This window comes from Mercenaria mercenaria, chromosome 7, assembly GCF_021730395.1.
Source record: "Mercenaria mercenaria strain notata chromosome 7, MADL_Memer_1, whole genome shotgun sequence".
In the NCBI taxonomy this organism is placed as follows: domain Eukaryota; kingdom Metazoa; phylum Mollusca; class Bivalvia; order Venerida; family Veneridae; genus Mercenaria; species Mercenaria mercenaria.
The window spans coordinates 44,977,833-45,005,373 of record NC_069367.1 but is presented as its reverse complement, the minus strand read 5'-3'; the positions used below and the strand labels follow the sequence as shown (position 1 = coordinate 45,005,373).

General features: G+C 34.5%; 2 protein-coding genes across 2 annotated transcripts in view; one reads left to right on the top strand and one right to left on the bottom strand.

Annotated features, from left to right (window-relative positions):
• Window positions 1–741: 741 nt before the first annotated feature.
• Window positions 742–23,480, bottom strand: LOC128558577 (stress-associated endoplasmic reticulum protein 2-like). The gene is made up of 3 exons (XM_053548308.1): window positions 23,275–23,480; window positions 6,268–6,340; window positions 742–3,284 (listed from the first exon to the last, which is right to left on the bottom strand). The coding sequence occupies exons 1-3, from the start codon at window positions 23,356–23,358 to the stop codon at window positions 3,247–3,249; spliced, it is 195 nt and encodes a 64-aa protein (XP_053404283.1). The 5' UTR covers window positions 23,359–23,480; the 3' UTR covers window positions 742–3,246.
• Window positions 23,481–23,621: 141 nt separating this feature from the next.
• The window catches only part of LOC123554220 (eukaryotic translation initiation factor 2A-like), a 37,615-nt gene continuing 33,695 nt past the window's right edge, over window positions 23,622–27,541 (top strand). The window contains exon 1 of the mRNA XM_045344208.2: window positions 23,622–23,697. Coding sequence (XP_045200143.2) covers window positions 23,679–23,697 — 19 coding nt within the window. The 5' untranslated portion in view covers window positions 23,622–23,678. The remainder of the gene's footprint in view (window positions 23,698–27,541) is intronic.

The window sequence follows — 27,541 nt, the reverse complement described above, 5'->3', positions numbered from 1 at the left end:
AACTGCCCAATACAAAAGGGACATTATTTCATCAGAATAACAAGTGCACCGCAAAGCGGAGCAATATACGCCCGAAGGTATGACCTTTGACTCTTTAAGTGTGACATTTGACCTTGAAGCGAGCCATCCGAAACATGACATGGTGAACACTTGTGCTAAGTTTCTTTAAAATCCTTCTGGCAGTTGGAGAGTTACAGAGCGAACACGAAACAACGTCATATGACCCCTAAGTGCGACGTTGACCTTGAAGAGAGCCATTCGAAATATGTGCTCTGCACGTCGTCTCTATGTGAACATATGTGTAAAGTTTCTTTAAAATCCTTCAAGTAGTTTCCTCTAAGCAGTTCAAGAGTGACATACGGCCATTGAACCCGAAGTGTGACCTTGACCTTGAAGCGAGCCACCCGAAACATGCGTTCCACACATCGTCTGGATGTGGTGAACATCTGTGTCACGTTTCTTCGAAATCCTTAAAGGGCTGCGGACACGGAATTGCTAAAGGACGGACACCGGCGTCATAACATAGTACGTTCCTTCGGGTGTATATTAGAAGTTACGGAACCTGTATCATACATTGGTGTTCATGTGGGAAGGCAAGCATAAAATTTTATTCAGGTGTGATGAGTGAACTATGAGCTGGCTGAGAGTTGTTAATGAGACGTCTACACAAGACTGTTGCCCGATGCACAGCAATGACTTGTGATATTTATCAAGGCCAACTCAAAAACACAGAACAAATCGTGTCTTTAACATTTTATTTGACATTTTAATACATGTACAAATATAGAAATACTGCTATGAAAAGCAGTCTAATCAATTTCTCTAAAACCAGATTAAAACACAGTTCGTATGTCCAGAAATTCAATAAGAACCAGTCAAAAACTGATACTAATAAAAGACATCAATTATTACTTCAAGTGAAGTTTTTCAAGTTTTCTCTAAAAAGTTATTTTCAAAGTAATTAGCTGAGACTGACCTGAAATTCAGTATCTATTCAAACTCCTCCTTTTACAAATTTTACATTTTTTTCATAGTAAGTGACAAAACACCAAAAGTTTTCTCTTTTCTTCAAACCTTAAGCACAGTTTAATGTTGATAACACATTAACATATTTGTCATATATGTAATATTTTAAACAAAAATACTGTTTTGAACTTCTTTTTAAACTGGAATGCTTCATAGAAAATTCTCTTATACTACCACTGCCTGCCAAACAAAGGATGATTGGTATGTAAGACACATACTGACACAATAAAACTTACAAAATTTACATGTACAGTGTACTGTTACCCATGTGGCAACAATACCAAACAATTTACCCAAACAACAACAGATTTAGCCTTGATGTAACATGACAGTCAGAAAGATTCCTAATTGACAATTATCTAATATTGACTAGTAAAATTCTGAACACCCAATTTTAATGTCAAAACTTTTTTTACGACTTACTTAAAATACAAGAAGACAAAAACCAATTATTGATAACCAACAGTTCTGACAAGCTGACAGAGAATATCAAGTATTCTATAATGTATGTATATATATATATTATATCATCTTTAATTGCACTATAAACCAATCAGAAATGACCATTAATGGAATCCCGAAAGCCCTATGATATTTTAGCATTCTGAATGTTTTAGTCTTCCAGAGATTTTTCTTTATTTAATTGCAAGTTTTAACAGTTGTGAAAGTCCTGGATGTCCCCTTTAAGGTGCAAGTAAACTTTACAGCAAAAATGACTACCGGTATTACATGTATTTTCCACTGATTTCTAAATAATTATTATGTGCATGTCAAAAAATTAGTGATTTTTTTATCAATGTTTTAATAAACAAACATCAAGCATATTGAATATCAATTATCAAAAACATAATTGACATAAAAAAATGGTCATGTTCCCAAAATCATGTGTATAATAATCTTCTGGTTCCAAGCTTATAAACACGAGACAGGAAACCAGTCACAAATAACAAAACCTCACTACTGATCAGCTTCAAACTTCTGCTTATAACTGGTCTCCACACCCGTCTTTATAACCTTGCATTTCATTTAGAATCATTAGTTACAAATCTGGACCACTATTTCATAACTCTATAATAGAATTTATTGACCATATAATTTAGATCTATCAATTTTCAATCTATTTTTGCTCAAATACCAGACTGTACTAAAACTTGGCAGTTAAAATAAATGAACCAGACCAAATTTCATTACAATCAATACATATTCTATGAGAGTATCAAACAGAAAAAATTTACATTTCCAAGTTTTACTCCAGATAGTGACTAGTTGAAGCAAGTACAGCATAAGTTATGATTCTTATCAACCAGTTGATTGTACTTTCAATAATAAAATGAACAATAATTTAAATATCCTATGACACATATCATTTCTCAAAATATGTAATTTAGTCCAATGAGATAGCATACATATATTTCAAAGTAAGTTACTAACTAACCTAGCAATGTGACAAAGTGTTTAATTAGGCCACTGATAAAAATATGCATTAAATAGCAAGTTTGGTTATAGAAATTATGCTCATGATGTCTTTAAGGTAGATGGTAACAGTTACAAGTTAGTGATAAAAAGACACCTTTTTAATGATGTCCTTTTCTTAAATAAATGTATGTTGAAAATTTTACACTTCCCTATAAAACTCTTAAGACACTATCAAGACTTATTAAAACAGCACCATAAATGAATCTTTAAAAGTAAATAGTGCTCCTTTTATTTTCATCTTTAAAATAAGTATGAAATGAAACAATTACATGATGATGTGATTAGTGCAAATGAAATTAAGATTCAAAATGTCATTACCAAATTTTATTATACACTATTCATGTTCTTTTAGAACAGTCAATTTCTATCATTAAGTAAATTAAATGTACATGTAAAGTAGAAACACTTACAAATTAAAGCTGTCATAATGTTCACATATATACCTGTATATTCTGTGTTAATTTACATGAACGGACTCAACTCTAGAATTTTGGGAAGAATTGCATCTTTACAAAATAACACTATATCTACAATTAAAGAGTCCATTTGATACAAGTCCATAAGAATTTGATATGTTTCATGGCACTTTATGTCACAAAGTGACCATCAACATATTCACAAATTGAGTTTCTAGTACTAAAAGTATGCTGTAGTATTCACAAAAGATCATTGTTTAATCAACATTTATCCTGAGACATAACCAAGGTCGTATAAAGGGAGAGAATCCATGTCAACTTGCTGCTGTTAGAACATCCGTATACTCTGTATGATTTGGAATATTGCTGAAATAGAAAAAAAAGAAATAATATAAAATTCAGTGACAAAGACCAAAATATCAGTTAGGCCAAACAAAGATATACATGCTTTTGTTTAGGGTTTCTTTGCAAAAAAAAAAAGGGAAGGAATATTTTCCAATATGTTAAGTGAGACTTCATTCAATGCTTCTTATGATAATTTTAGATATGTTTTATTTTGTAGACCTTAAGACCTTTCGTTTTTCTACAACAAAATTAATATATACAGAGCTGCCATTTGATGCTGTATTAGTACATTATTAGAACTGCGAGCAATAAAAGTGGTTTGTCACCTGAATTATCAGGGTTCAGAGTTCAGATGTGCAGCAACTGAACCACGTCAAGGGTGTTAGCCCATGGGGTTAAATATCTAAGCATCTGAACAATAAACCATGGTAAAATGGATGATAGACCACAAGGAGACCTTGATTAAATTCTTAAAGTTCACTGAAATATTTTGATGGTAAAGTTAATTGCTTATCTATATCTTATCTTTGACCTTTTTCTATGCCTTGGGAGTATTTATCAGACATTGGTAAAAGAACAGAGCTTAAATACTAGTTACTAGTGCTTAAAGATAAGGACATTCACAACTGGGGGATTTAATAATGATGAAAATTAACAACCTTTTTTACATTATGATATATTAAAAACAACAAAAATATGCAATATAACAAAAGCTTTTTAAAGGAAGTGTCTCTGGAAAAAAAAGAGACATCAATGATTCAAATTTGGAAGGTTCTGTCCATTAAATTTCTAGTTTTCTCTCCTTTTTTTCTAACTTACCGGCAATGATGCATTAACTGAAAAACTAATTTGAAAAAAATCCTTGAAAGACATAGCAGGTCAGTAAATCTATTTTCTGTGGCAGCTGCACAGGATTTGAAACAGATCTTAGTCAATAAATGTGTTAAAACTAAGACAGTTATTTTTTCTCACCATCAACAACTCGATCATGTCTGTTCTTGGAAAGAAATTTTGACAGTTTAACGACAATAATAAATAACAAGAGCTGTCCATAAGACAGCCAAGCTCGACTATTCGAAATATTGTCACAGAAGCTGGAAATTATTACCCAAAATGTTAAATATCAAAAGAGTTTTAAGTTCAAAAGGGGACATATCAGAGTTATGGGACTTGATGCTATCAACTAGTTTTATAACCCCGAAGAAACATGTTAAGTTTCAATTCAATATCTGCATTAGTTTTGGGGATAGTAACTTGCATGTAAAACTTTAACCAGAATTTTCTAAGTCCAAAAGGGGGCATAATTTGCTCAAAATACATGTTAAGAGTTATGGAACTTGACCCAGTGAGGTAGGTAATTGATCTAGAAAAAGAATAAATAAGTTCCAAATCTATATGCCTTTTAGTAATAGCTGTATGTACTTGCACGCAAAACTTTAACCAGAATTTTCTAAGTCCAAAAGGGGGCATAATTTGGCCAAAATACATGCCAGAGTTATGGGACTTGACCCAGTGAGGTAGGTAATTGATCTAGAAAAAGAAAAAATAAGTTTCAAATCTATATGCCTTTTAGTAATAGCTGTATGTACTTGCACGCAAAACTTTAACCAGAATTTTCTAAGTCCAAAAGGGGGCATAATTTGGCCAAAAATACATGCCAGAGTTATGGGACTTGACCCAGTGAGGTAGGTAATTGATCTAGAAAAAGAAAAAATAAGTTTCAAATCTATATGCCTTTTAGTAATAGCTGTATGTACTTGCACGCAAAACTTTAACCAGAATTTTCTAAGTCCAAAAGGGGGCATAATTTGGCCAAAATGAAGGTCAGAGTTATGGACTTGGTGCTATCAACTAGTTTTATAACCCCGAAGACACATGTGAAGTTTCAATTCAATATCTGCATTAGTTTTGGAGATAGTAACTTGCATGTAAAACTTTAACCAGAATTTTCTAAGTCCAAAAGGGGGCATAATTTGCTCAAAATACATGTTAGAGTTATGGAACTTGACCCAGTGAGGTTGGTAATTGACCTAGAAAAAGAATAAATAAGTTTCAAAGCTATATGCCTTTAAATGATAGCTGTATGTACTTGCATGCAAAAACTTAACCAAGGTGTGACGCCGACGCCGACGCCGACGCCGACGCCAGGGTGAGTAGAATAGCTAGACTATTCTTTGAATAGTCGAGCTAAAAATTGACAAAGAATTGTCACTTGGAGCACTGTAACTATCAAACGAACTGCCTAAGGATAAAGGAGCAATTCTATTTTTAAAGTTGTCATTAATATTATATAACATTTCGGAAAGCAAGAAAAAGAGGAAGTAATTGATGAACAGTACAATGAAATTAACTGGAGAACCTTCCTTCCTGATCTTTAGTGAAAAATTGACTGAACATTAAGCTAGGGAAATTCTAATACACTCCCATTCATCAATCCAGAAGTTATATATGGCCGTGGTCAAGTTCTGCGTAAGTAATGCAACATTAAGTATTCACTAACTGCTGACAAGGGGAGACAAACCAAGAACTTTATGAATACCAGATATGTAACAAGAATTGTTTAATTACAGGGCTCCACTTAATACTAGCATACACTACATACATAAAAAGCCTCAGCAAAATTTCCTACATTGAAAAAGGAGCATAATTTTGCCAAAATGTATATCAGAATTATTATTATGAAACTTGCTAGCAAGGTCAACTCATCATGCAAAAGATGTGCAGAGAATCTAGAAACATTTGTTCAAGTAGTATATACCTTAGAAAACATGCTAAAATGCTTAAGTTTAACCAAAATTAAGAAGGGGCACAGTTTTGACAAAATCAAAGCTACAGTTATGCTGGTAACTTGTTTTGTGAGATCATCTGATGATATCGAACATGTGTGCGAAGTTTATAAAGCATTTGACCTAAAAGCTTTAGTGAAACCTAACAAAATGCAAAAGTTTAATGAAGCGGTCACAATTTGGTGACAACAAATGAAAGAAAACGACAAAATATTTACCTGAGCCACAAACAACAAAGATAAACAATGCAAGCAGCCATGGTCCCACTGGATACTTCTCTTCTGATGGTTTCTGAAATAGCAATATGTAACATTATTGTGATAGCTCATGACCATTACTTTTCAAGGGAAGGAAATTTTTGTTTCATGTTGGGTTTATAACACTGTTTTTCTGTGGTATTTCAGTTAATGTAACACTGGGTAGTAAACATAACACGTGTGCCTGGATTCTGTACAAGTACTGACCTGTTCTCTGCAAGTAACTGCCAACTTCTCCACATGAATCAGAGGTGGAGGACAAATGATTTTAGACACAATGTCTTTTTATCAAATTTTCGTGCAAAACATATGCCCAAGGTATCAAACTATAACCTCACAATCCACAGATCAGAACTCTCCCTGCTGAGCTAAGGAGTTGGGCTTTTAGAAGAATAATGCTATTATCGTGCTTGTGTACTTCCTAGTTAAATAAAATCCAATTGTCACTACATTGTAACTTTTGAACTTTGAACATTTTCTTTTTTTGTCTGGAGGTCAATGCCTTCATATGTGAAATTTCATCCATTCACTTTTACAACAGAACACAAAAATGTTGAATCGTTTTTTTTTTTCTTTTGAACCACTTTTAAGGCCCGTTTATTTCAAAAATACATCATAAACACATATTTATACAATATTATAATTTTAAATGCATTACAGCTTATTACATGACTACATGTATGTATGATAAGGTTTCATTTGTGTGTACAATTTCTACTGCAATTAAGATGAGACCTTTTATATGTGGATTAAAATTTTAAAAAAGGATGGAAAAAATAACACAATGAGTATGAAAAAATCTTTCATGTAAGGTGAAAGGAAAAGGAATTTTAACAAAACGAAGTAAATCAGAGAAAAGAAAGGTAACAGCTTTGGTAGTAAACATTGTTTGTACAAATATTCAACACTGATATGAAATTTCTCCAATCATTGTTGAAACTATCAAAAGAAGGTTTTGAAATGCCCTATACTTATCAATTTTTAATCTGTTGGACAGTTTTTGTTTAAAGATAAGTATGTTTGGTAATGTTTTCTTCATTTTACAACTATATTACATGTAAGTAATAAGAATGAATGATATTATTTCACTTCTTGAAAGAAAAAATGATTGAAATTCATCTTGAGTCAAACTGTTTCAATGGCTAATTGAAATTGGTCAAGATTCTTGACCAATTTCAATTAGCCATTGAAACAATTTGTTCCAAAATGTTTGTGCTTTTTGGCAGCTCCAAAACATATTATGTTCTATACTCTCTATTTCCACATTACAAAAGTCATAGAGACTTGAATCATTTAATCTACAGTTATAAAGAAACTGTTGTTTTAATATTTCTTGTAGTTGCTGAGAAATACTCCAGTGGTTGCTGAGAAATACTCTGGACAAGAATTGTACAATAATAGTTCTTTTCTGCATATAGCTGTGTGAAGTTTTCTGTGGCATTTTTGGCATCTCTTGGTTGAATGACAATTCGAAACTTGATGTTTCCCTAAGCAGTTGAAACATAAATTATTTTTCTTTCACAATGTTCATTCGCGGTGCATTGTCAACATTTTACTGCAGTGAGTTAATCACACTATGTATTCTGTCACAAAACGCACTCTTTATCGCAGGTTTCGGGTGTCTATTCTAATGTCTCTTGCATTTGTGTTTGTACTTCTGAATGTATAAATTTCTGTCTCTTGTAGTAGCATTAAGTTAACGTCGCAGTTGTTTTGCTCCAGTCATGCTGCTGTCGTTCCATAATATTGGGTTTTATTCTGTGCAGGTACTTGATGACTTTTCCCACTTCCAGAATAGAAATTTCACGATGTATCTAAGTTCTGGTTAACTGCCAGTACGTGGCACCTGTTCGTGTGCGAGATTCTTCTTTACTTCCACCAGAGGTTTATCAAGAATAATTGGCACTAACAAATTACCATAAGTTTCTTGGCTCTGGCCTAAGGATTCTAAACTTCTGATATAGGCCTCAAGTTTATCATGAAAGTTCTGTAGGCTGAAAATATTGCTTACAGGAAAAGGTAAGTTCAATAATGCTTGAATTGTTGCATGTACAATTTTAAGTTCTTGACCAAATCTTTCTTTCAATAAGTTCAATGCACAAGTATAGTTACTATTATTTAATTTAAACCCTTCTACAGTTCTCGCTGCTTTGGCCTCAAGCTGGTTCTTAAGATACATGTAGCTGAATTGCTGAACATCGGTCAGATTGACACTGTTGTGCACAGGCGACTCAAACAGGTCCCAGGTTAGCCAAAGCAAGATATTACCATCGGACATTGGAAGTGTTAACTTGGCCAATTTATGATGTTGGGAAGAATTCGATGAAACAATACTCACGCTATGTTTTGAAGTACGCATTTCTCGTGTCTCCTCAATATGCTCATCACCACACCCCTGTAAGTTTGATCCTGAACTTGTTTCCCGTGAATTTCTGTACGCATGCAGCTTCTGAATTTTAACTTCCAAGTCTATTGAAAATTCTTCAGTGTTTAGAATCTCATCTTCAGTATTGTCAAAATCTGTAAGATCTAGTATCTTCTCACTCAATGTCTGTATTTGTTCAACTTTAGTTTGAAGAACCTTCAGAATGGTATCAAACTCTACCAATTCATCATTCGTTTTTGCCTTGTCTAATTTCTCTAAGTATCTTTGAACAACTTGCTTTTCTGCCTCTCGTTGTGTTTGTAGCTTCTGTAAATCCGTGTTTATACTGGTCACGGCATCAATGTCGTCGTTTGATGGTTTCTGAAATTCAAGTGTTGCTGGCTCTTCAGCCTAAAATTTCAAGGGCCAAAAGCGGATTTTCAAGAGGCAAGCTCAGCTTTTCAGAGGTCAAGCTATACTGCTATGCAACATCCAAAACTAGCACTATCATTAGAACGTTTCTGACCATCTATAAATCCTAAATCAAATAATTTTCCTTGAGCCAGTGTCACAAAATACTCAAGAAGAGTTTATAAAAGCACATAATTACCATTTTCAAAACATAAATCAAGTCTGAATGTTTTCGGGAACTAAACAGAAACCGAGTAAAAAGAAGTGAACCTCACTTTTGGGTCCGGATAATAACGGTGCGAAAATGAGCTGAAAATCACAATCGAATAATATGACTAAATGTACTGAAATCAGGAAAAAATGGATAGTCCAAACGCGTTGTCCAGTTGATTTCTCCTTATTATCGAACCAACAAACCTTTCATTATTTTCACTTATGCCTTTCGTTATACTCCCTCTGTATACTGCTAATGAACACCTTTGATAATGACAGACATTGATGTACTACATACAAACTGTTGGTTGGAGCATGGCGTGATTGACATACATGTTTAGTTGAATGGGTAACAAAAATAATCAGCATGACTTTCCGCACATGATCAATGCGTGAATAATGAAAAAATAGGAACGACCGTCGTATGAATAACGAAAGTAATAAGCATGACGGTCGTGCAGATAAAGAAAATTATCAGCACGACCGTCATGCTGATTGCCTAAAAAAAATAAACATACAAAAATTAATGGTTCTGTATGTTTCAGTATGTCCACTCTCTGTGTTTGTCTGATTCCTATCCATTTCAGATGTCCACGGGAAAAAATACTGCAGTACACAAGCACAATGAAAGCACAGTATTCTAGCATGTACTGAAATCTAACAGGTAAGAGTCGTCATAGATCTGTATTGACAGAAAGGCTGGACTTAGCTTAAGCGTTGAAAAACCATGAAATCTTAACGAAAACAATCATTGCATTACAGTAACATTATTTATTCATTTAATCAACTTGCTATTTCAAATAAATGTTATAAGAAACACCTTTTCAAAAACGTTTGCTTAGGAACTGTAATACTTAAACAAAATTTCCAAATAATTTGGATTTTTAAAATTTGATAAAAGAAAGATAATTTATGTTGAAATAAATCTGCACAGAATAATTTCTAAAATAAGTGTTTTTAAGTATACATTCTTTCATGGATTTTCAATGCTTAATGCATAAGCTCATTTGACTTTGAGTCTTTCGATGGAAAGACTTTTTGTCTTTTAAATGAGAAACAATGATTATAAGATCAAGTGAATGTCCAAACTGAAGTTTCAATCCGAGTGAAGTCTCTGACCTGCAGGTCTAGGATATGTTGTTGTAAATATATGGAAAATCCATAAATTAAACAAGAGGACCATGATGGTCCTGAATCGCTCACCTGTTCCCACATGACCCAGTTTTGAGTATGACGTCGATTTTTCTATTATTTGACATAGTGACCTAGTTTTTGAGCTCATGTTTTGAACTTGACCTAGATATCATCAAGATAAAAATTCTGACCAATTTTCATGAAGATCCATTGAAAAATATGGCCTCTAGAGAGCTCAAAAGATTTTTTCTAATTTTAGACCTACTGACCTAGTTTTTGATGGCACGTGACCCAGTTTCGAACTTGATCTAGATATCATCAAGGTGAAAATTCTGATCAATTTTCATGAAGATCCATTCAAGGGTATGGCCTCTAGAGAGGTCACAAGGTTTTTCTATTTTAAGACCTACTGACCTAGTTTTTGACTGCAGTTGACCCAGTTTCAAACTTGACCTATATATCATCAAGATAAACATTCAGACCAACTTTCATACAGATCCCATGAAAAATATGGCCTCTAGAGAGGTCACAATGACATTATTTGACCTACTGACCTACTTTTTGATGACACGTGATCCACTTTCGAACTTAACCTAGATATCATCAAGATGAACATTCTGACAAATTTTTATGAAGATCCATTCACAAGTATGGCCTCTAGAGAGGTCACAAGGTTTTTCTATTTTTAGACCTACTGACCTAGTTTTTGACCGCATGTGACCCAGTTTCGAACTTGACCTAGATATCATCAAGATGAACATTCAGACCAACTTTCATACATATCCCATGAAAAATATGGCCTTTAGAGAGGTCACAAGGTTTTTCTATTATTTGACCTACTGACCTAGATTTTGACGACACGTGACCCACTTTCGAACTTGACCTAGATATCATCAAGGTGAACGTTCTGACCAATTTCATCATGAAAATCTTGTGAAATATATGGCCTCTAGAGAGGTCACAAGGTTTTTCTATTTTTAGACCTACTGACCTAGTTTTTGGTGGCACGTGACCCAGTTTCGAACTTGACCTAGATATCATCAAGGTGAACATTCTGACCAATTTTCATGAAGATCTTGTGAAATATATAGCCTCTAGAGAGGTCACAAGGTTTTTCTATTTTTAGACCTACTGACCTAGTTTTTGATGGCACGTGACCCAGTTTCGAACTTGACCTAGATATCATCAAGATGAACATTCTGACCAACTTTCATAAAGATCCCACAAAAAATGTGACCTCTATAGTGGTCACAAGCAAAAGTTTACGCACACACGGACGACGGACACTGCACGATCACAAAAGCTCACCTTGTCACTATGTGACAGGTGAGCTAAAAAAGAGCTGTCAATAAGACAGTGCGCTCCACTATTCAGGGATTTGACAGTAAAATGAAGATATGTCTCAATAAGAGACCTCTACTTTATAAGGAAGATACACCAAGGGGCATAATTCTGTCAAGAACACAAATTAAGAGTTATTGGGATTGTTACCAGTGCACACATGCAGATGATGATGGTAAAGATATATTTTGAGTTTCAAGTCATTATCTTATATAGAACCAAAGTTATGTCCAGAAAACGAAGTTTGTTAAAAAATTTAAGTATGAAAGGGGCATAATTTGGTCAAAAATACAAATCAGAGTTATGGGGATTGTTACAACACATGCAGATGATAAAGATACATTTTAAGTTTCAAGTCTTTATTTTATATTGCATTAAAGTTATATCTCCGAATAGTGGAGCTAAAAATTCAGTCTATAAATTTACAGACTGCGTATAATAATATATGAAATTTGTTAAAATTTCAATTTAAATCATAACCACAGGTTCAGGGTTGGCCGGAATTTCCCAGGGGCGGGAATTCACACAAGTATTTACCGGGAATTCCCGTACTGGAAAATACTCCTAAAATTTCAAAAAGTTGGAAATACTGCAAAAATGACTCCAAATTCAAAGAAAATTCTGGGTTTTTTTTGGTGACAAAAACATCAAATACCTAAGTATTAATTTATTACTTAAACGAACACCTGCATGGGAAAAATACATACAAGTACTTAGCCACAAATATATAATATAGCTCACTGTTGAAAAGAACTTTAATTTTACATCTATTTTAACCATCATAAGACTCCATGATATCTATAACCCATAGGTTGCATTTTCACTATCAAATGATAAAATTATATCTGAAATAAAACTGTGTATCTGAATTTCACTACAGGTGTAAAGCATAAATGTTAGGACTGAATATCAAGTTTTTCTTGGACTTCCTCTTTCAGTTAAAATGACCATAATAGTCTGTAATATTTATTTTGAGTTGGCAAGACTGCAACAAATGAACACTCGTTTACAACAGACAGCTATGATAACAGTAGTAAGCAGCATCAACATAAAAAGTATAAAAGGCTGTGAACAAGAATAAGTGTAAGAATGATCCCAGTAATAATAGCAGCCAGCCGACAAAAATCTTCAGACGCATTACTCTATATTCAAACGATAACTAGAGGTGCTCTTGAGAAAAATGCATGTCTCCCACAACTGCCTAATCATCTGAATAGTAAGTCCGTCCTTGTATACTGTTTGTGGCCTGTTGGTATTCACATGATGGAGTAACCGGTCTACAATGCTGTACCAGTCTACAATGCTGTATCGGTAGTGGAGTAACTGGTCTACAATGCTGTACCAGTCTACAATGCTGTATCGGTAGTGGAGTAACTGGTCTACAATGCTGCACCAGTCTACAATGCTGTATCGGTAGTGGAGTAACTGGTCTACAATGCTGCACCAGTAGTGTTGGTAATTATGTTCAAGGGCCATAATTCCTAAGTGCCTTGGCCGATTTGGCTAGTTATTGAACTTGGCCGAGGTCTTATGATCAAACACATTCTGTTCAAGTTTGGTGAGATCGGATGAGAAATGTTCAACTTAGATTAGGTCAAGCTTTGTGACAGACACAGACTGGAATAAATCAATATGTCTCCTACACCACTGTGTGGTGGGAGACATAATAAAATATGCACAGATGTCAACAATGACAAAATACATATGTGTAAAAAAAGAAACAAGCAGTAGGCATTTGAAGACATTTATTATAGCTAGTTAAAAGTTCAGAGAAATAAACTGAATTTTGTAATGATTTACTGAAATAATACTAACAGGTGCTATCATAGAGGTAATATAGAGATGGAGTGCTGATGAAAGCACTTCAAAGGTACAGTGTGGCACCGTGGCTTTGTTATCCTCTGATATGTACGGTATTTACTACCTGTCAATCAATAGCAATTAGGTGTTAATCACATATCGTGTTGCTCATTACGGAGTTTATCGAGTGGGACCCGATAAACAGCCGGAATAGTCCGATAATGGGATCGGGCTGTTCTGACATTTTCCATTTAGTATGAAGAAAAATTTTCCATTTTGCTTAATCAAACATTTTAAAAAGTATTCAAAAAAATGAATTTGCAGTCGCAGCAGTAACTGCTATACAGCAATGGCATGACGATACCGATACGTCACCAACAGAAAGTAATTCTTTCTTAGGCCAGAGTTTTTTTATTTTTCGTTTATGGGAGCGCCGGTCCTAAATATTGCAAAAATGGAATAAAATTAAAATTCGTTTTCCCCGAGTTTTATTTCATTTTTTCCGCCGATCGGTTGTTTACAGCCCTAAAGAAAATAAATTCAGTGTATTTTCACCTGGACGTAATTTCACAGGAAGGAAGTTTAACGCGCGCAGACTGGTTTACAAAATATCGTGTTTTGCGGTACATTTATCGGCATTAACAGGGTGTAAAATTCCACTCGCCCGCTTGCATTGGAGTAGGACGAGTGGACATCGCTATGTACTCGATCGATCGAGCGAGTGGTTTTTGACGTCCTTACTTTACCAAGAAATTACAGAAATTACATCTCCAAAACAAACTTTGAGATGGTTCAGTCGCTACCTGGATTGAGTGGAATTTACCCGCGAATCGTAAAGATATCAAAACGTCATGCCGGTAATTTTCCATTCCACAAGCACGTTTGACCTATCGTAATATCTAATTTACATCGACACGTACACAAAAACCGTGCGTAGTGCATTCATTTTTTAACATTTTCGCTTCAAGTTTTCAACACCGCTTGAGAAATAATACTATTTCAATTCTATAATGATTTTAATAAGATATCGACAGAAATATAGGCAAAATTCTATAAAAACGGTCAAATTTTCAGATAATCATTTGTAAAAATTCAAACAGCGCGATCTTAGTTACTTATTTCTTTCTAAAAGTAAATAAATGATGAATATTATGGGCATAAAATTCAGACTTTTGACCAGAAAGTACAAAAAAAACAGAATAAAAAAATCTTAAATAATGAAAAAGCGGCAGCAATTACAATACATGGAGTAAAACGATTTTTGGCAAACAGATTTCTGTTAGTGCGACAGAATAGGTTACGTGACCTCGTGAACATAAATAGAAATGCGATTTTAAAATAAAGCAATGTGATGTCACTACGGTTTTTAATAAATTTTAAATGAATCTTTGTACATGTATTTTTGACCAACAATTTAAGTTTTTCTTGTCAAACAATAATGTAAATTCCTTGAGGGCAAATAGGTCACAGAGGTAGGATATCCACTATAGTAACTTTCGTTTGAGACATTTACCTTTTATACGGGATATAGCACATTCGCTTTTGATAACAAATTAAAGAAGAAACTTTTTATTGATTTCTATTTCTCAGCAATTTTAAGAACCGATGCGGTATGACCAGACAGTGATGTGTCACATGGCGCGAAAACATGACGTAATGCCATGACAATCCCGAGCAAAAAAAACCGCTTTGATCTCCACGATACTGACACACTAGTCTTCTTTTAGCTCTTTGAGGGGGTGTAAATTGATCATGAAAACAAGAGGACAATGATGGTCCTGAATCGCTCACCTCTTCCCACATGACCCAGTTTTGAATATGACGTCGTTTTTTCTATTATTTGACATAGTAACCTAGTTTTTGAGCTCATGTGACCCAGTTCTGAACTTGACCTAGATATTATCAAGATAAAAATTCTGACCAATTTTCATGAAGATCCATTGAAAAATATGGTCTCTAGAGAGGTCACAAGGTTTTTCTATTATTTGACCTATTGACCTAGTTTTCGAAGGTATGTGACCCTGTTTTGAACTTTATCTAGATATCATCAAGGTGAACATTCTGACCAATTTTCATGAAGATCCATTCAAGGGTATGGCCTCTAGAGAGGTCACAACGTTTTTTCATTATTTGACCTACTTTTTGAAGGCACGTGACCCACTTTCAAACTTGACCTAGATATCATCAAGATGAATATTCTGACCAATTTTTATGGAGATCCATTCACAAGTATGGCCTCTAGAGAGGTCACAAGGTTTTTCTATTTTTAGACCTACTGACCTAGTTTTTGACCGCACATGACCCTGTTTCGAACTTGGCCTAGATATCATCAAGATGAATATTCAGACCAACTTTCATACAGATCCCATGAAAAATATGGCCTTTAGAGAGGTCACAAGGTTTTTCTATTATTTGACCTACTGACCTAGTTTTTGGTGGCACGTGACCCATTTTCGAACTTGACCTAGATATCATCAAGATGAACATTCAGACCAACTTTCATACAGATCCCATCAAAAATATGGCCTCTAGAGAGGTCACAAGGTTTTTCTATTATTTGACCTACTGACCTAGTTTTTGACGGCACGTGACCCATTTTCGAACTTGACTTAGATATCATCAAGGTGAACATTCTGACCAATTTTCATGAAGATCTCATGAAATATATGGCCTCTAGAGAGGTCACAAGGTTTTTCTATTTTTAGACCTACTGACCTAGTTTTTGACCGCACGTGACCCAGTTTCGAACTTGACCTAGATATCATCAAGATGAACATTCAGACCAACTTTCATACAGATCCCATGAAAAATATGGCCTTTAGAGAGGTCACAAGGTTTTTCTATTATTTGACCTACTGACCTAGTTTTTAATGGCACGTAACCCAGTTTCGAACTTGAACTAGATATCATCAAGGTGATCGTTCTGACCAATTTTCATGAAGATCTTATGATATATATGGCCTCTAGAGAGGTCACAAGGTTTTTCTATTTTTAGACCTACTGACCTAGTTTTTGACAGCATGTGACCCAGTTTCGAATTTGACCTAGATATCATCAAGGTGAACATTCTGACCAATTTTCATGAAGATCTTGTGAAATATATGGCCTCTAGAGAGGTCACAAGGTTTTTCTATTTTTAGACCTACTGACCTAGTTTTTGAAGGCACGTGACCCAGTTTCGAATTTGACCTAGATATCATCAAGATGAACATTCTGACCAACTTTCATAAAGATCCCACAAAAAATGTGACCTCTAGAGTGGTCACAAGCAAAAGTTTACGGACGGACGGACTGATGCACGGACGGACGACGGACGCTGCATGATCACAAAAGCTCACCTTGTCACTATGTCACAGGTGAGCTAACAAGGTCAATTACTTAGTTTATCAACTGAATAATTACCGATAATCTTTAACGTTTTTTTCTCTCTTTCAACACGGGTGGATGGACGATGATTATTGTGTCCAAATTGAGCTGATGGTAAACTTCATTTAAATGATTAAATTACTAGTAATACTAAAGTGCAATCTGGCATATCTATAAATTGTCTAAAGATTGTCTTCCTCACATACTGTTTTCAATAGATTCAACTTACAAGTTTGCCATAGAAAGGTAATACAATATCAAAGGTGCTTTGACATTAAATTTTATTCAAGACATTGTTTGCAGAACAAATAAATGTTTGTAACAGCAGATTTTTTTTACATTTTTATTTCAATGGTGACCCCTCACACTTTACACAGGCTTGGGACTGTCTGGCATAAAGCAGCTGGTAGTGTTGGCAAAATCTCAGACAGATGGTCCATTTTTTTTGTAACTTCAATAGAATTCATAAGTGTATAAAGAATAATAAAGAATACTTTTTATTGGAGACAATATTTTGACAAATAGTGATGCAACTTCAGTACTTGAACTAAGTGTATTATAAAAAGGTGCAAATTACAGAGTTAAATGAGGTAAATTTTCAGTTCACTTTTTGCTAGATTATCTTTCGTTTTTTCATCTCTTAAAAAAATCTTGTCATCTGCACTGTGACTGTTATTCAAAGTTATTAAATACTTTATTTTCATGATAAAACCCAGTATATTATGAGCTGGCATAAACTGAAAAGTTACCTGGTTAAAGATGATATTGGTGAAAGATACAACAAGTAAATATTACTTATAAAAAGCAGGTTTAACACAGCAGAAGATGCAAGAAAACCAAACCACAAAAACTACTACACTACTAGGCCACTTTACACCAGACATGTTTAGTCACTACTTGATGTCACTGAAATTCACTGTGGCTGTTGTTACAGATTAAATAATTTTTGTCTTCCACTTAAATTAAGTAAAACAAGCTTTCTGAATTTTAAAGACTTGCCAGTGTGAGTTACAATGACTGAAGCAGTTTATTCACAAACATGCATGAAAATAATTGTCTGGCATGTACATTTCGACAAAATTTTATTCAATGCTCATCCTGTATAAATGGCTTTTATAGTCTTAAAACATAACAATACATCACAATATTTAATACTGGACACAAACACAAGTAAACAAAACTTGAAACGAAAGTTCATCAAAATAAAAAAATTCTTTAAAAATTCTATTTTATTTTTATTTTTTTCCGAGATGCTCACTTTCAAGCTTTTTATTTTTATTCCCTCCTCCCCCTGCTCATTTTATAAAAATCTCTCATAAAACGAAAGATAAACTCTGGCCTTATTATATAATCTTAAGCTATACCCCTGCATAGATCAAACTATAAAATAAAAGGAAACTGTTTAATGTTTCAGACAAATTTAAGCTTGCAGATTTTTTTCTCACTGCAGAAGTCGTGTTAAAAGAATCTTTAAACAAAAGAAATATAAATGTTTTACTGCATGCTGACAACGTAAAAAAAAAGACTTAATAGTATGATTGTATAAATCCGACAGTGTTTCAAAAACATGGAATTTTCTTTGTTGATTCGAACACCCAACTCGCAGATAATTTGAAAAAGCACTTGCTTAAAAAAATTGTTGATAAGAGGTGTAACTGGTTCTGTTCAGTTTATCTTATCTGCATAAAGCTTACAAATGCGAAAAAAGAGCGTCCAGTCGAGGAGAAAAATCCCTGAGAAAAGAATTAAGAAAGGTTTAAATCATACCATCTATTAAGGTTACTCGGACTAAATCGCATGCCATTCCTGTGCCAGTTTATGTTTCCATGAAGCAAGAGATACATTGTATTGTACACATTCGTAGTGTTTTGTACAGTTGCTTTTCTTTTTTAAGACGACACCATTTCATTACATCACAATGACATACATTTGTTGGTGTAAATGCCAATCATCTTCCACTTTAATGTCTAACATATATTTGATTATCTAACTGATACTAGCAATTCATGGTTAATTTGCAAATTGATCTATTCTGCTGTTCATTTCGCATGAACACCGAAAAAATACATTCCATTTCTTATATCATGTGTATATTATATATTTTCATGGTTAATTTGCCAGTCTATTTTGTTGTTCATTTCGCATGAACACCGAAAAAATACATTCCATTTCTTACAAGTTATATTATAATTATATATTATATTTCCTTTCCATCTTTAAACAAAATTATATTATGAATTGCATACGTTTTGTTGCATTTAACATTAAAATAAGCTTCCCGGCCTTTCTGTTCACCAGACAGAACAACTGCGACGTCATCTTAGGAACATTCTTCCCGGATCAGGGGTAACATTGCCCGATCGGGCTTTTGAAATAAAAACTAATACTCTATTGAAAAATAATGAAGATATTTCTTTTAAACTTGGTCCATTTATTAAGCATAACATATGATGCTTATCAAGATAGAAATTATAACTTTGTTGCCTTCAGTTTTGATAGAATTACTTCCCTTTTTCAGATTTTTATGATGCATATTTTTTATAAGTCCAAATAAATTATGTTTTAATGCAATGTTTAAAACAGAAAAGTTTCAATGGCTTTCTATTGCTGCAAACTTGTGCGCCAATACCTTTATTCTATATATTTAGGGTAAATACTTTGTTTGTAGTGCAGATCTATGTATGAGCAATGTTATTAGAACTAACATTTCTCTATAATGTTGTAAGTGAAAGCAGAGTAAAATGTATACATTCATGTACTAGCGCAATAATTTAGAGCATTAGAAAGCCATTGAACCCTTTTTTGTTTTAAACTTAGCATTAGAACATATTTTTTTGGACTTCAAAAGATTATGCGTCATATAAATCTGAAAAGGGGAAATAATTCTACCAAACTGAAGGCAACCAAGTTATTTTTATTCTAATTTGTATCATTTGTTATGCTTAATATATGGACCAAGCTTGAAAGAAATATCTTCATTATTTTTCAAGGAATATTACTTTTTATGTCGCAAGCCCGATCGGGCAATGTTACCAGCCTGTTTATTAGGTCCCAGAAAAGTCACAAATTAGCTATATATATAGCTAAATCTAGCTATATATAGCTAGAAGTAGCTATAAAACCAATACCAGTAATGCAAAATATGTGAAAACAAGATGCAAAATGGTCATAATTATGTCCAAAAGGTTTATAAGATGCAGGCCCTTCCCCAGAATTTTTTTAAGGCGCTGGGGTAAAGTTTGCGTGGCGGGAAGGGGTGGGTGCGGGAGGGGTTTCCCCTCCCGTGTTCGATTTTTTTTTTTAATTGAACCCAAATGGTGCTTTTTTAAGTATACCATATGCAAAAAAACACAACAAAATGTATTTCATTACTTCTACATTTTCACATAATCATATAACCATCAATATATCATATACACAGATGTCCACTTCTTTTATAAGTATTTTCGAACAACACGTATGTCCTTCCACTTCTTTTGTACTAACACTAACAACACATAGGCATTTTTTTTTCATATAAGTGTCTGTCTTTGGCACTGTGCCATTCCTTTACTGCACCACTGAAATTAAAGTCATTCAATTTTTGTCGCTGCATGGAAACCATGAGTAAGGCATTAAGCACTTCCATGCTCACTGGTGAATGGTGGGTGGTCTTTACACATTCAACTGCTGAAACCTCTCTCACAATCTGAAAGTACAAAAAAAAGTATTTGTTATTTTCTCAGAGCAAGGATAACCAAGGATGGATTTATATTGCAAAAGTTCCTAAGATTTGACATTTATCTTGTGTTCTTCTGCACAATGAATTGCAACAGTATTTCTGTTAAATATTTGTGGGTGTTAGCAACACCATTGCAGCTTTTTTACACACAGAAGCAGGTTCTGTATTTCAACAGTGTTCAAGTTTAACTATGTATTTTACTGCAAGCAGCAAGTTTCAGAAAGAACATGTATACACACCAGCTGTGGAGGCTGGTAGAAGCAGTCCCACTGTAGCAACTTTGCACAGGTTTGGGTGAGACTCGGACAGATTACCAATAATCCACTCCATTGTGCTCAAAGTGTTCATCTGTGGTAAGGGTGGCTTTCGCCTGTGCCCATTCAATAACCACCCAGTCTTCTTCAAGGTAGAAGTGTGATGAAAGAGCCTGAAATGAAACATAAGTTGCAATGTGAATGACATGTTTCAATGACTTGACAAAATGAATCATAACTTTTTTGTTGTTGATAAGTTTCTTGTTTTATTTTTCTTCTAAAATTCTTTGGACCATACATGATGCTGTAAATATATTCAGTAAATAGAGATTCTAAATAAATCAATGTTTATTTAGCATAGAAATATTGACTTCCTTGAAATACAGCAGAAGAGAATTCATTCATCCCTTTTATCGACTAACCCGGTTCTTTACGTGAGAAAGTAGGCAGTTTATTTGGAACTGGTCTTTCCCAGGAACGATGGTTTGGTAACCTGCCCTAAATTTTGTTATTCCACTGAAACTTGTATCATTTGGTCTTTTCATGTTTACTTTGAGAGATACAAAAGCAAAGTGAAACAAAAATATCATAGTAGATAAAGTTTAATATTTAGAAATTAATAGCACATTAAACAATAGTAATTAAAACATCCTCGAAAAAGTTTGCTTCAGTTCATCCGGAAAAATGATTTCAAACTTCAAACAGTCAAAGAATCACTGGTCATTTTAATACAGTTGCCTTTCTCTGCTAATTATTACTCGATAACAATTAACTTACCCATGCATGCCGTCACCAACTGTTATCCCATTTCTTTGCATAGACTAATTATAATCCTTAACTAATTATATTCCAATCACTCCTGTTCCAATTAACCGCAAACTTGTGAAAACACAGACTTTCATCAACACGTGTCGTATTTAAACCCTTATCAGTACACGGTAAACAGCTAGCTACACTGTGTATTCATAAACTTTACCTGAGGTATCTCACGGGGATGAAATCGCTTACTGATTTAAGACGCTGCGCTAATAATTGAGGCACCGCGCGGGATATTTAAGCGCTGCGGGAAGCTATATTTTGTGTTTTAAGCGCCGCGGTAGCGCGGCGCCTTATGCGGCTGGGGAAGGGCCTGAGATGAAAGACAATAACACAAATCCAAGATCTTTGTAGTCACATTTTCAATAACTGTGGCAGTATTTTGCGTTAAATCATCACTGAATTTTTCACCTGTGATAATCATCGTAGTATAAGACAAATTTATAAATGACTAATCACAGAAATTCGCAACATGTATTGAAACTGAAACTGCATAGATCTCCATTCTTTGTGATTGTCTTCTGTCTCATAATCCATTTGAATGGGATAATAATTATTTTACATTTAATATACATATATGTTAAACAATTGTTGTTGGTTTTATAGCTATTTCTAGCTATATATAGCTAGATTTAGCTATATAGCTAATTTGTGACTTTTCTGGGACCTGTTTATCAGGCTGGTAACATTGCCCGATCGGGCTTATGACACAAAAAGTAATATTTCTTGACAAATAATGAAGATATTTCTTTCAAACTTGGTCCATTTATTAAGCATTACATATAATGCTTATCAAGATAGAAATAACTTTGTTGCCTTCAGTTTAGTTAGAATTACTTCCCTTTTTCAGATTTTTATGATACATAATTTTTGAAGTCCAAAAATATTATGTTTTAATGCAATGTTTAAAACAGAAAAGGGTTCAATGACTTTCTAGTGCTCCAAACTTGTGCGCCAATACCTTTATTCTATATATTTAGGGTGAATACTTTGTTTCTAGTGCAGATGTATGAGCAATTGTTTTAGGACTAACATTTCTCTATAATGTTGTAAGTGAAAGCAGAGTAAAATGTTTACATTCATGTACTAGCGCAATAATTTAGAGCATTAGAAAGCCATTTAACCCTTTTTTGTTTTAAACTTAGCATTAGAACATTGATTTTTTGGACTTCAAAGATTATGCGTCATAAAAATCTGAAAAGGGGAAATAATTCTACCAAAACGGAAGGCAACGAAGTTATTTTTATTCTAATTTGTATCATTTGTTATGCTTAACAAATGGACCAAGTTTCAAAGAAATATCTTCATTATTTTTCAAAAAATATTACTTTTTGTGTCATAAGCCCGATTGGGCAATGTTACCAGCCTGTTTATGACTTTGAATTTTTGCAAAATGTGAAAAAATTAAAGTTATCATACTTTTATAGACTGAAAAATCTTTAGATTTAAGGATTGTCAGTAAATTTACAGAAAGTCAGTAAAAACTACGAAATCCTGACCTGTTTAAGAATAATAATCATGTAACAAAAAATTTTATGTTTACAAACCAATGATTTCGGCACATTTCCTCTTGCTAAAATGTTTTTGCTATGTTTTTCACTCTGTAGTCTCATTCTCTGTTTGGCAGGCATGATGATTTAGTGCTTCTTTTACGTTTTAAAAAATAATGTGACTTTGACGGGCCGTATTTGCCTGTTTTCACCCACTTTCTGTCAAATCTTTCCACGTAGTGAAAGTAGCGGAAGCAGTAATGCGGTACACCGGATATACTCCGCAGAAAATGGGCAATTTTCAAAACAAGAAAAAAGAGAGTGTAGTCTATTTCTATACCCATATTTGATCCATATATAAAATGATAAATAAACTACAAAGTATATAATTTGTGATGAAAACTTTTAAAATAATTATTTAATAGCGCGTAAGAATATATACGCATCAGTGCACATTCAAAATGGCGCTGCCCATTGCACGTGAGAATTTTTTTAGAATATATATATTTATTGCCATGACTTAAAAAAATAGATCGAAAATAGAAGCAAATTTTAATGAAATTACCAATAATTACTATTTTTCATGAATTTCTGTGTATTTTCAGTAACCATAATGTTTCTGTTTTTGTCAAGTTCGTCCTTGGTAGTGTTCGTACCACTTGCACCAGAACAGAAAGAAAATGCAACTGTACATGTTATACCAACCTCTAGGTATACTATCAGAACTATGGTCATTTACGGCAAAGTGCAGTAACCCATTTCAACGTTACATTTCTCACCTAAAACACCCATTGTGGTGAATGTGTACCAAGCATACTGAACACTAGTCAAAATGATTGTACTCGGGAGTTGAATATCGTTGATATTTTTTAACTTGTCGATATCCGCCTCCGAGTACAAACCAGAAAAGGAAAAGGATGTGATAGCACTGTCCCCATCTTTGCGTAAATAACACCCAACGGAATCCGTTGGGCGGGAATTGTGTTATAATAAAGCGACTGATCAAAAAAAAAGAAATACATATCCTGGTTTGACTAGTTTTCGATACCCTAAGAGTTCGAGTCATTTTTTGCAAAGAGAAACTAGCGTAAGACAGAATCAAGTACATTACCTTTTAATATGACTATTATCACATAAGCAGTGCTGCAAAAACAAAAATTTAAACACCCAGTTCTATTACAATAAACAGTTTTATAACACCTGTCAAATTAGGTCGCCATTTGCAATGTTGACATGTTTTCGATACCTTCACTTCCTCCACCAGGAAGAGTAGCTAGGTACAGTTATGGCCCAAAATTAATTACCAACTCTAAAATCATGAACACATGAAACCCTTGAACAGTGATAACATACATATATAACTCACTCTTCTGTGTTAGTATTGTCATGACATGGGCAGAAGAACTGATCATGTAGTCTGACAACAGACTGTTTGCAACAATACTTGAGATGTGTCCAGTGTCCACATGCTGGATAGTCGCACTGAGCCCATTTTGTAAATACAACTGAGACACAGTTTTGAAGCTCTTTTGGCTGAAACAAATGACAAGCACAACATTTCTCATCATCAGTTAACTCATCTCCTGAAGAGTAATCAGATTCAGCAGACACTGCTTTAATAGCTGTTTGTCTTGAGGGACCTGGCTGTGGGCTATGTACACGCTGTCGTTTACTGCTAGTGGATGAAGGTGTACTAACTTTTTTCACATTCCCACTCTTGCTTGATGGTTTTGATTTTGTTTCAGCTTTGTGGGTAATGATTTGCTCTTGCACAGTTGGAGATGTAATGGATTTTCCAGATACAATGCTGCTGATGGTTTTGTTCTGCTGTTTATGTTCAAATGTCTGTTTATCTGTTATAAACTTTTCAGCTGTTTTAAAGAATTCAGCAGGTTGAGGAGCAGTAGTAGCATTGCTGCGTGCTTCCTGTATGTCAGTTTCAGGTTCAGGAGCTAAGTATGCCTTGGAAGGTGCAAGCTGAGTATCCAAAATGACATCTGGATTAAAAGGGTAGATCCCTGTGCGCTTGAATGCAGACCTGATATTTACAACTGACAGTGCAGAGTTATAAGCATTGCATGCCAGTGAGCAGACATCATACCTAGTTATCTTGGAAGAAGGGTTTTCTCTTAGGAACTTGTGGCACTGAGCATTATAAATGCGCTGCATGGGTCCGTAGCAACCTACGTCCAGAGGTTGGAGCACATGGCTAGTATGGGCTGGCAATACGAATAAACTCACATTATGCTCCTTGGCCCAGTTGATAACCGGTATGGTAATGTGTGACTTATGCCCATCAAAGATGAGTAGCAGTGGCTGATCTTCACTTGAACGTTGCACATACTTGAGAAAATGGGTATCTAAGTATTCTAGGAACACGTCTGAATTTGACCACCCACTTTCAGTTATTGTTCCTTGCGTGCCAGGACTTGCCCCCTCAAGGAGTTCACTTCTCATGCGTTTGCCTTTGAATATGAAGTAAGGAGGTATTTGTGTCCCTAATGCATTACCACATCCTAGTATTGTAGTAATACATGTTCTAGCTGATGTAATTGCTGGTGTAGAACTCTCAGCACAAATGATGTATGGTGGGCTATGCTCAGTCTGAATTCCCTTTTCATCAACATTATATATATGTTCAGGTTTGTCCATTAAATTGTCGTTCAGCAAGGCAGATTTCAGATTATCAAAGTAATCACTTACTTTGTCCTTTGAAGTTGCTTGTGCCCTATAATTAACAAGTGCTCTGGGTTTCACTTTTTTAAGTTCTGGCCATCTGTCCATGAAAGATCGATACCATCTGTCACTCAAAGGATGTTCCTGATCACGTTTACCAAGGAACACAGCATAATTGGAAGCTTGGTCAATCAGCTCACTTCGGGAATAACCGTATCCCAACTGAGCCATAGCCTTTATGTGTTCAACAAATACTGCCTCTTCATGTTGACTGAGCAAAGCCTGGGGTCCAGATGATGTTGTTTCTGGGTCTATTCTCCCAAGAACACGATCACGCAAGGTCGTCTGCGGTACACCATATTGCCGTGCAGCAGTTTTAACTGGCAGCCTCATCTCTCTTACTGCCTGATAGGCATTAGTCATTGCTGTAGGTGAATACATCCTATACTTTGATGCAGGATTTACCTGAAAATATAAAACAAACAACCATAAGTACCTTCAACTTGAAACAAAAAGGTTAAGACTGCTTAATATCATTCAATGAACTATGTAAAAAGCCCAAGTGCCAAATGTGTAAAAAAAAAATCACAGTGTTGCAGAATTTTTGAAACACCCTGTACCAATGTAAAAGTCCATGGTCACATGACAGTCATGTGACTTTTGAAAAGCAGACGAACGGGACTCCCCTTCTACAGCTCGATAAATTTCTACAAATTTATCTCCTGTATTTTAAAACTGTTGCTATGCAACTGATAAAAAGTAATAGCAGAAACATCAATTCCAGCAATACAGGTAAAGAATAAACGATTACTTACTTGCTTTTGACGCATTTTGAAGAAGTTTCGCTCCAGGTCGAAAGAGGACGAGTGCGGTGCGTAGTGTAAACAAACAGTGACGTCATTCAACTTCCGGTTAAAAAAACATGCGCATAAAGGTTAAGGTATCGAAAACATGTACGTATCGAAAACATATCAAACTACGATACATAGAAAGCCTGTAATTTTTCCTTTCCAGTGGTGTATATATTATCTAGATTCCTTAAAAAACTTTCAAACTATGGCAGTTAAAAAATTTCAGAGGTTTAAATCGCGTGTACTGCATATTAGAAAATGGCCAATACAGGTAAACACATTACTACACGTCGAAGCGTTTTCATTGGTCACGCCTCCGAGTCCGACCGCCATTACATGAAGACGATTGAAACGTTAGAGTTTTAAATTTTTTACAACAGAAATTCTTGATGAATATGTCCTGTTCTTATGTTTTTTATTTACTATTTATGATTTAAAACAACAGGTAAGCTGTTAGGGCTAAAGAAAAATCGTGACTACTGATAAATCGTAATTTCAATCGACCACAGTTTCCACCACAGTTTTGATTGTTTCTGGTTGAGACCTCTAGGTAGACAACGTAAAATATCAAAATGTAAAATCGGTCTACCCGAGGTCTCATTATTTAGACTAACTGAACACTAGATTCTGACATTACAACATACCGTATTTTCCCTAAGTCTTGGGACACCCCTAAAATATATAAATTCTGAAATAGTCAAAAAATGCACATTTTCACCTAATTATGTGCCTCACTCAAAAAGTATTTAATGTAAATTCCTGAAACCTTGCTTGAGTCTTTATCATAATGTGACCTT

What these genes read in the sequence shown, in the direction of transcription:
- LOC128558577 (XM_053548308.1), bottom strand. Translation starts at nt 23,358, where the DNA reads ATGCCTGCCAAACAGAGAATGAGACTACAGAGTGAAAAACATAGCAAA. An exon ending in GAAATGTGCCGAAATCATTG is followed by an intron (nt 6,341 to 23,274) that starts GTTTGTAAACAT and finishes TTGCTATTTCAG; the next exon opens with AAACCATCAGAAGAGAAGTA. An exon ending in CTTTGTTGTTTGTGGCTCAG is followed by an intron (nt 3,285 to 6,267) that starts GTAAATATTTTG and finishes TTTCTATTTCAG; the next exon opens with CAATATTCCAAATCATACAG.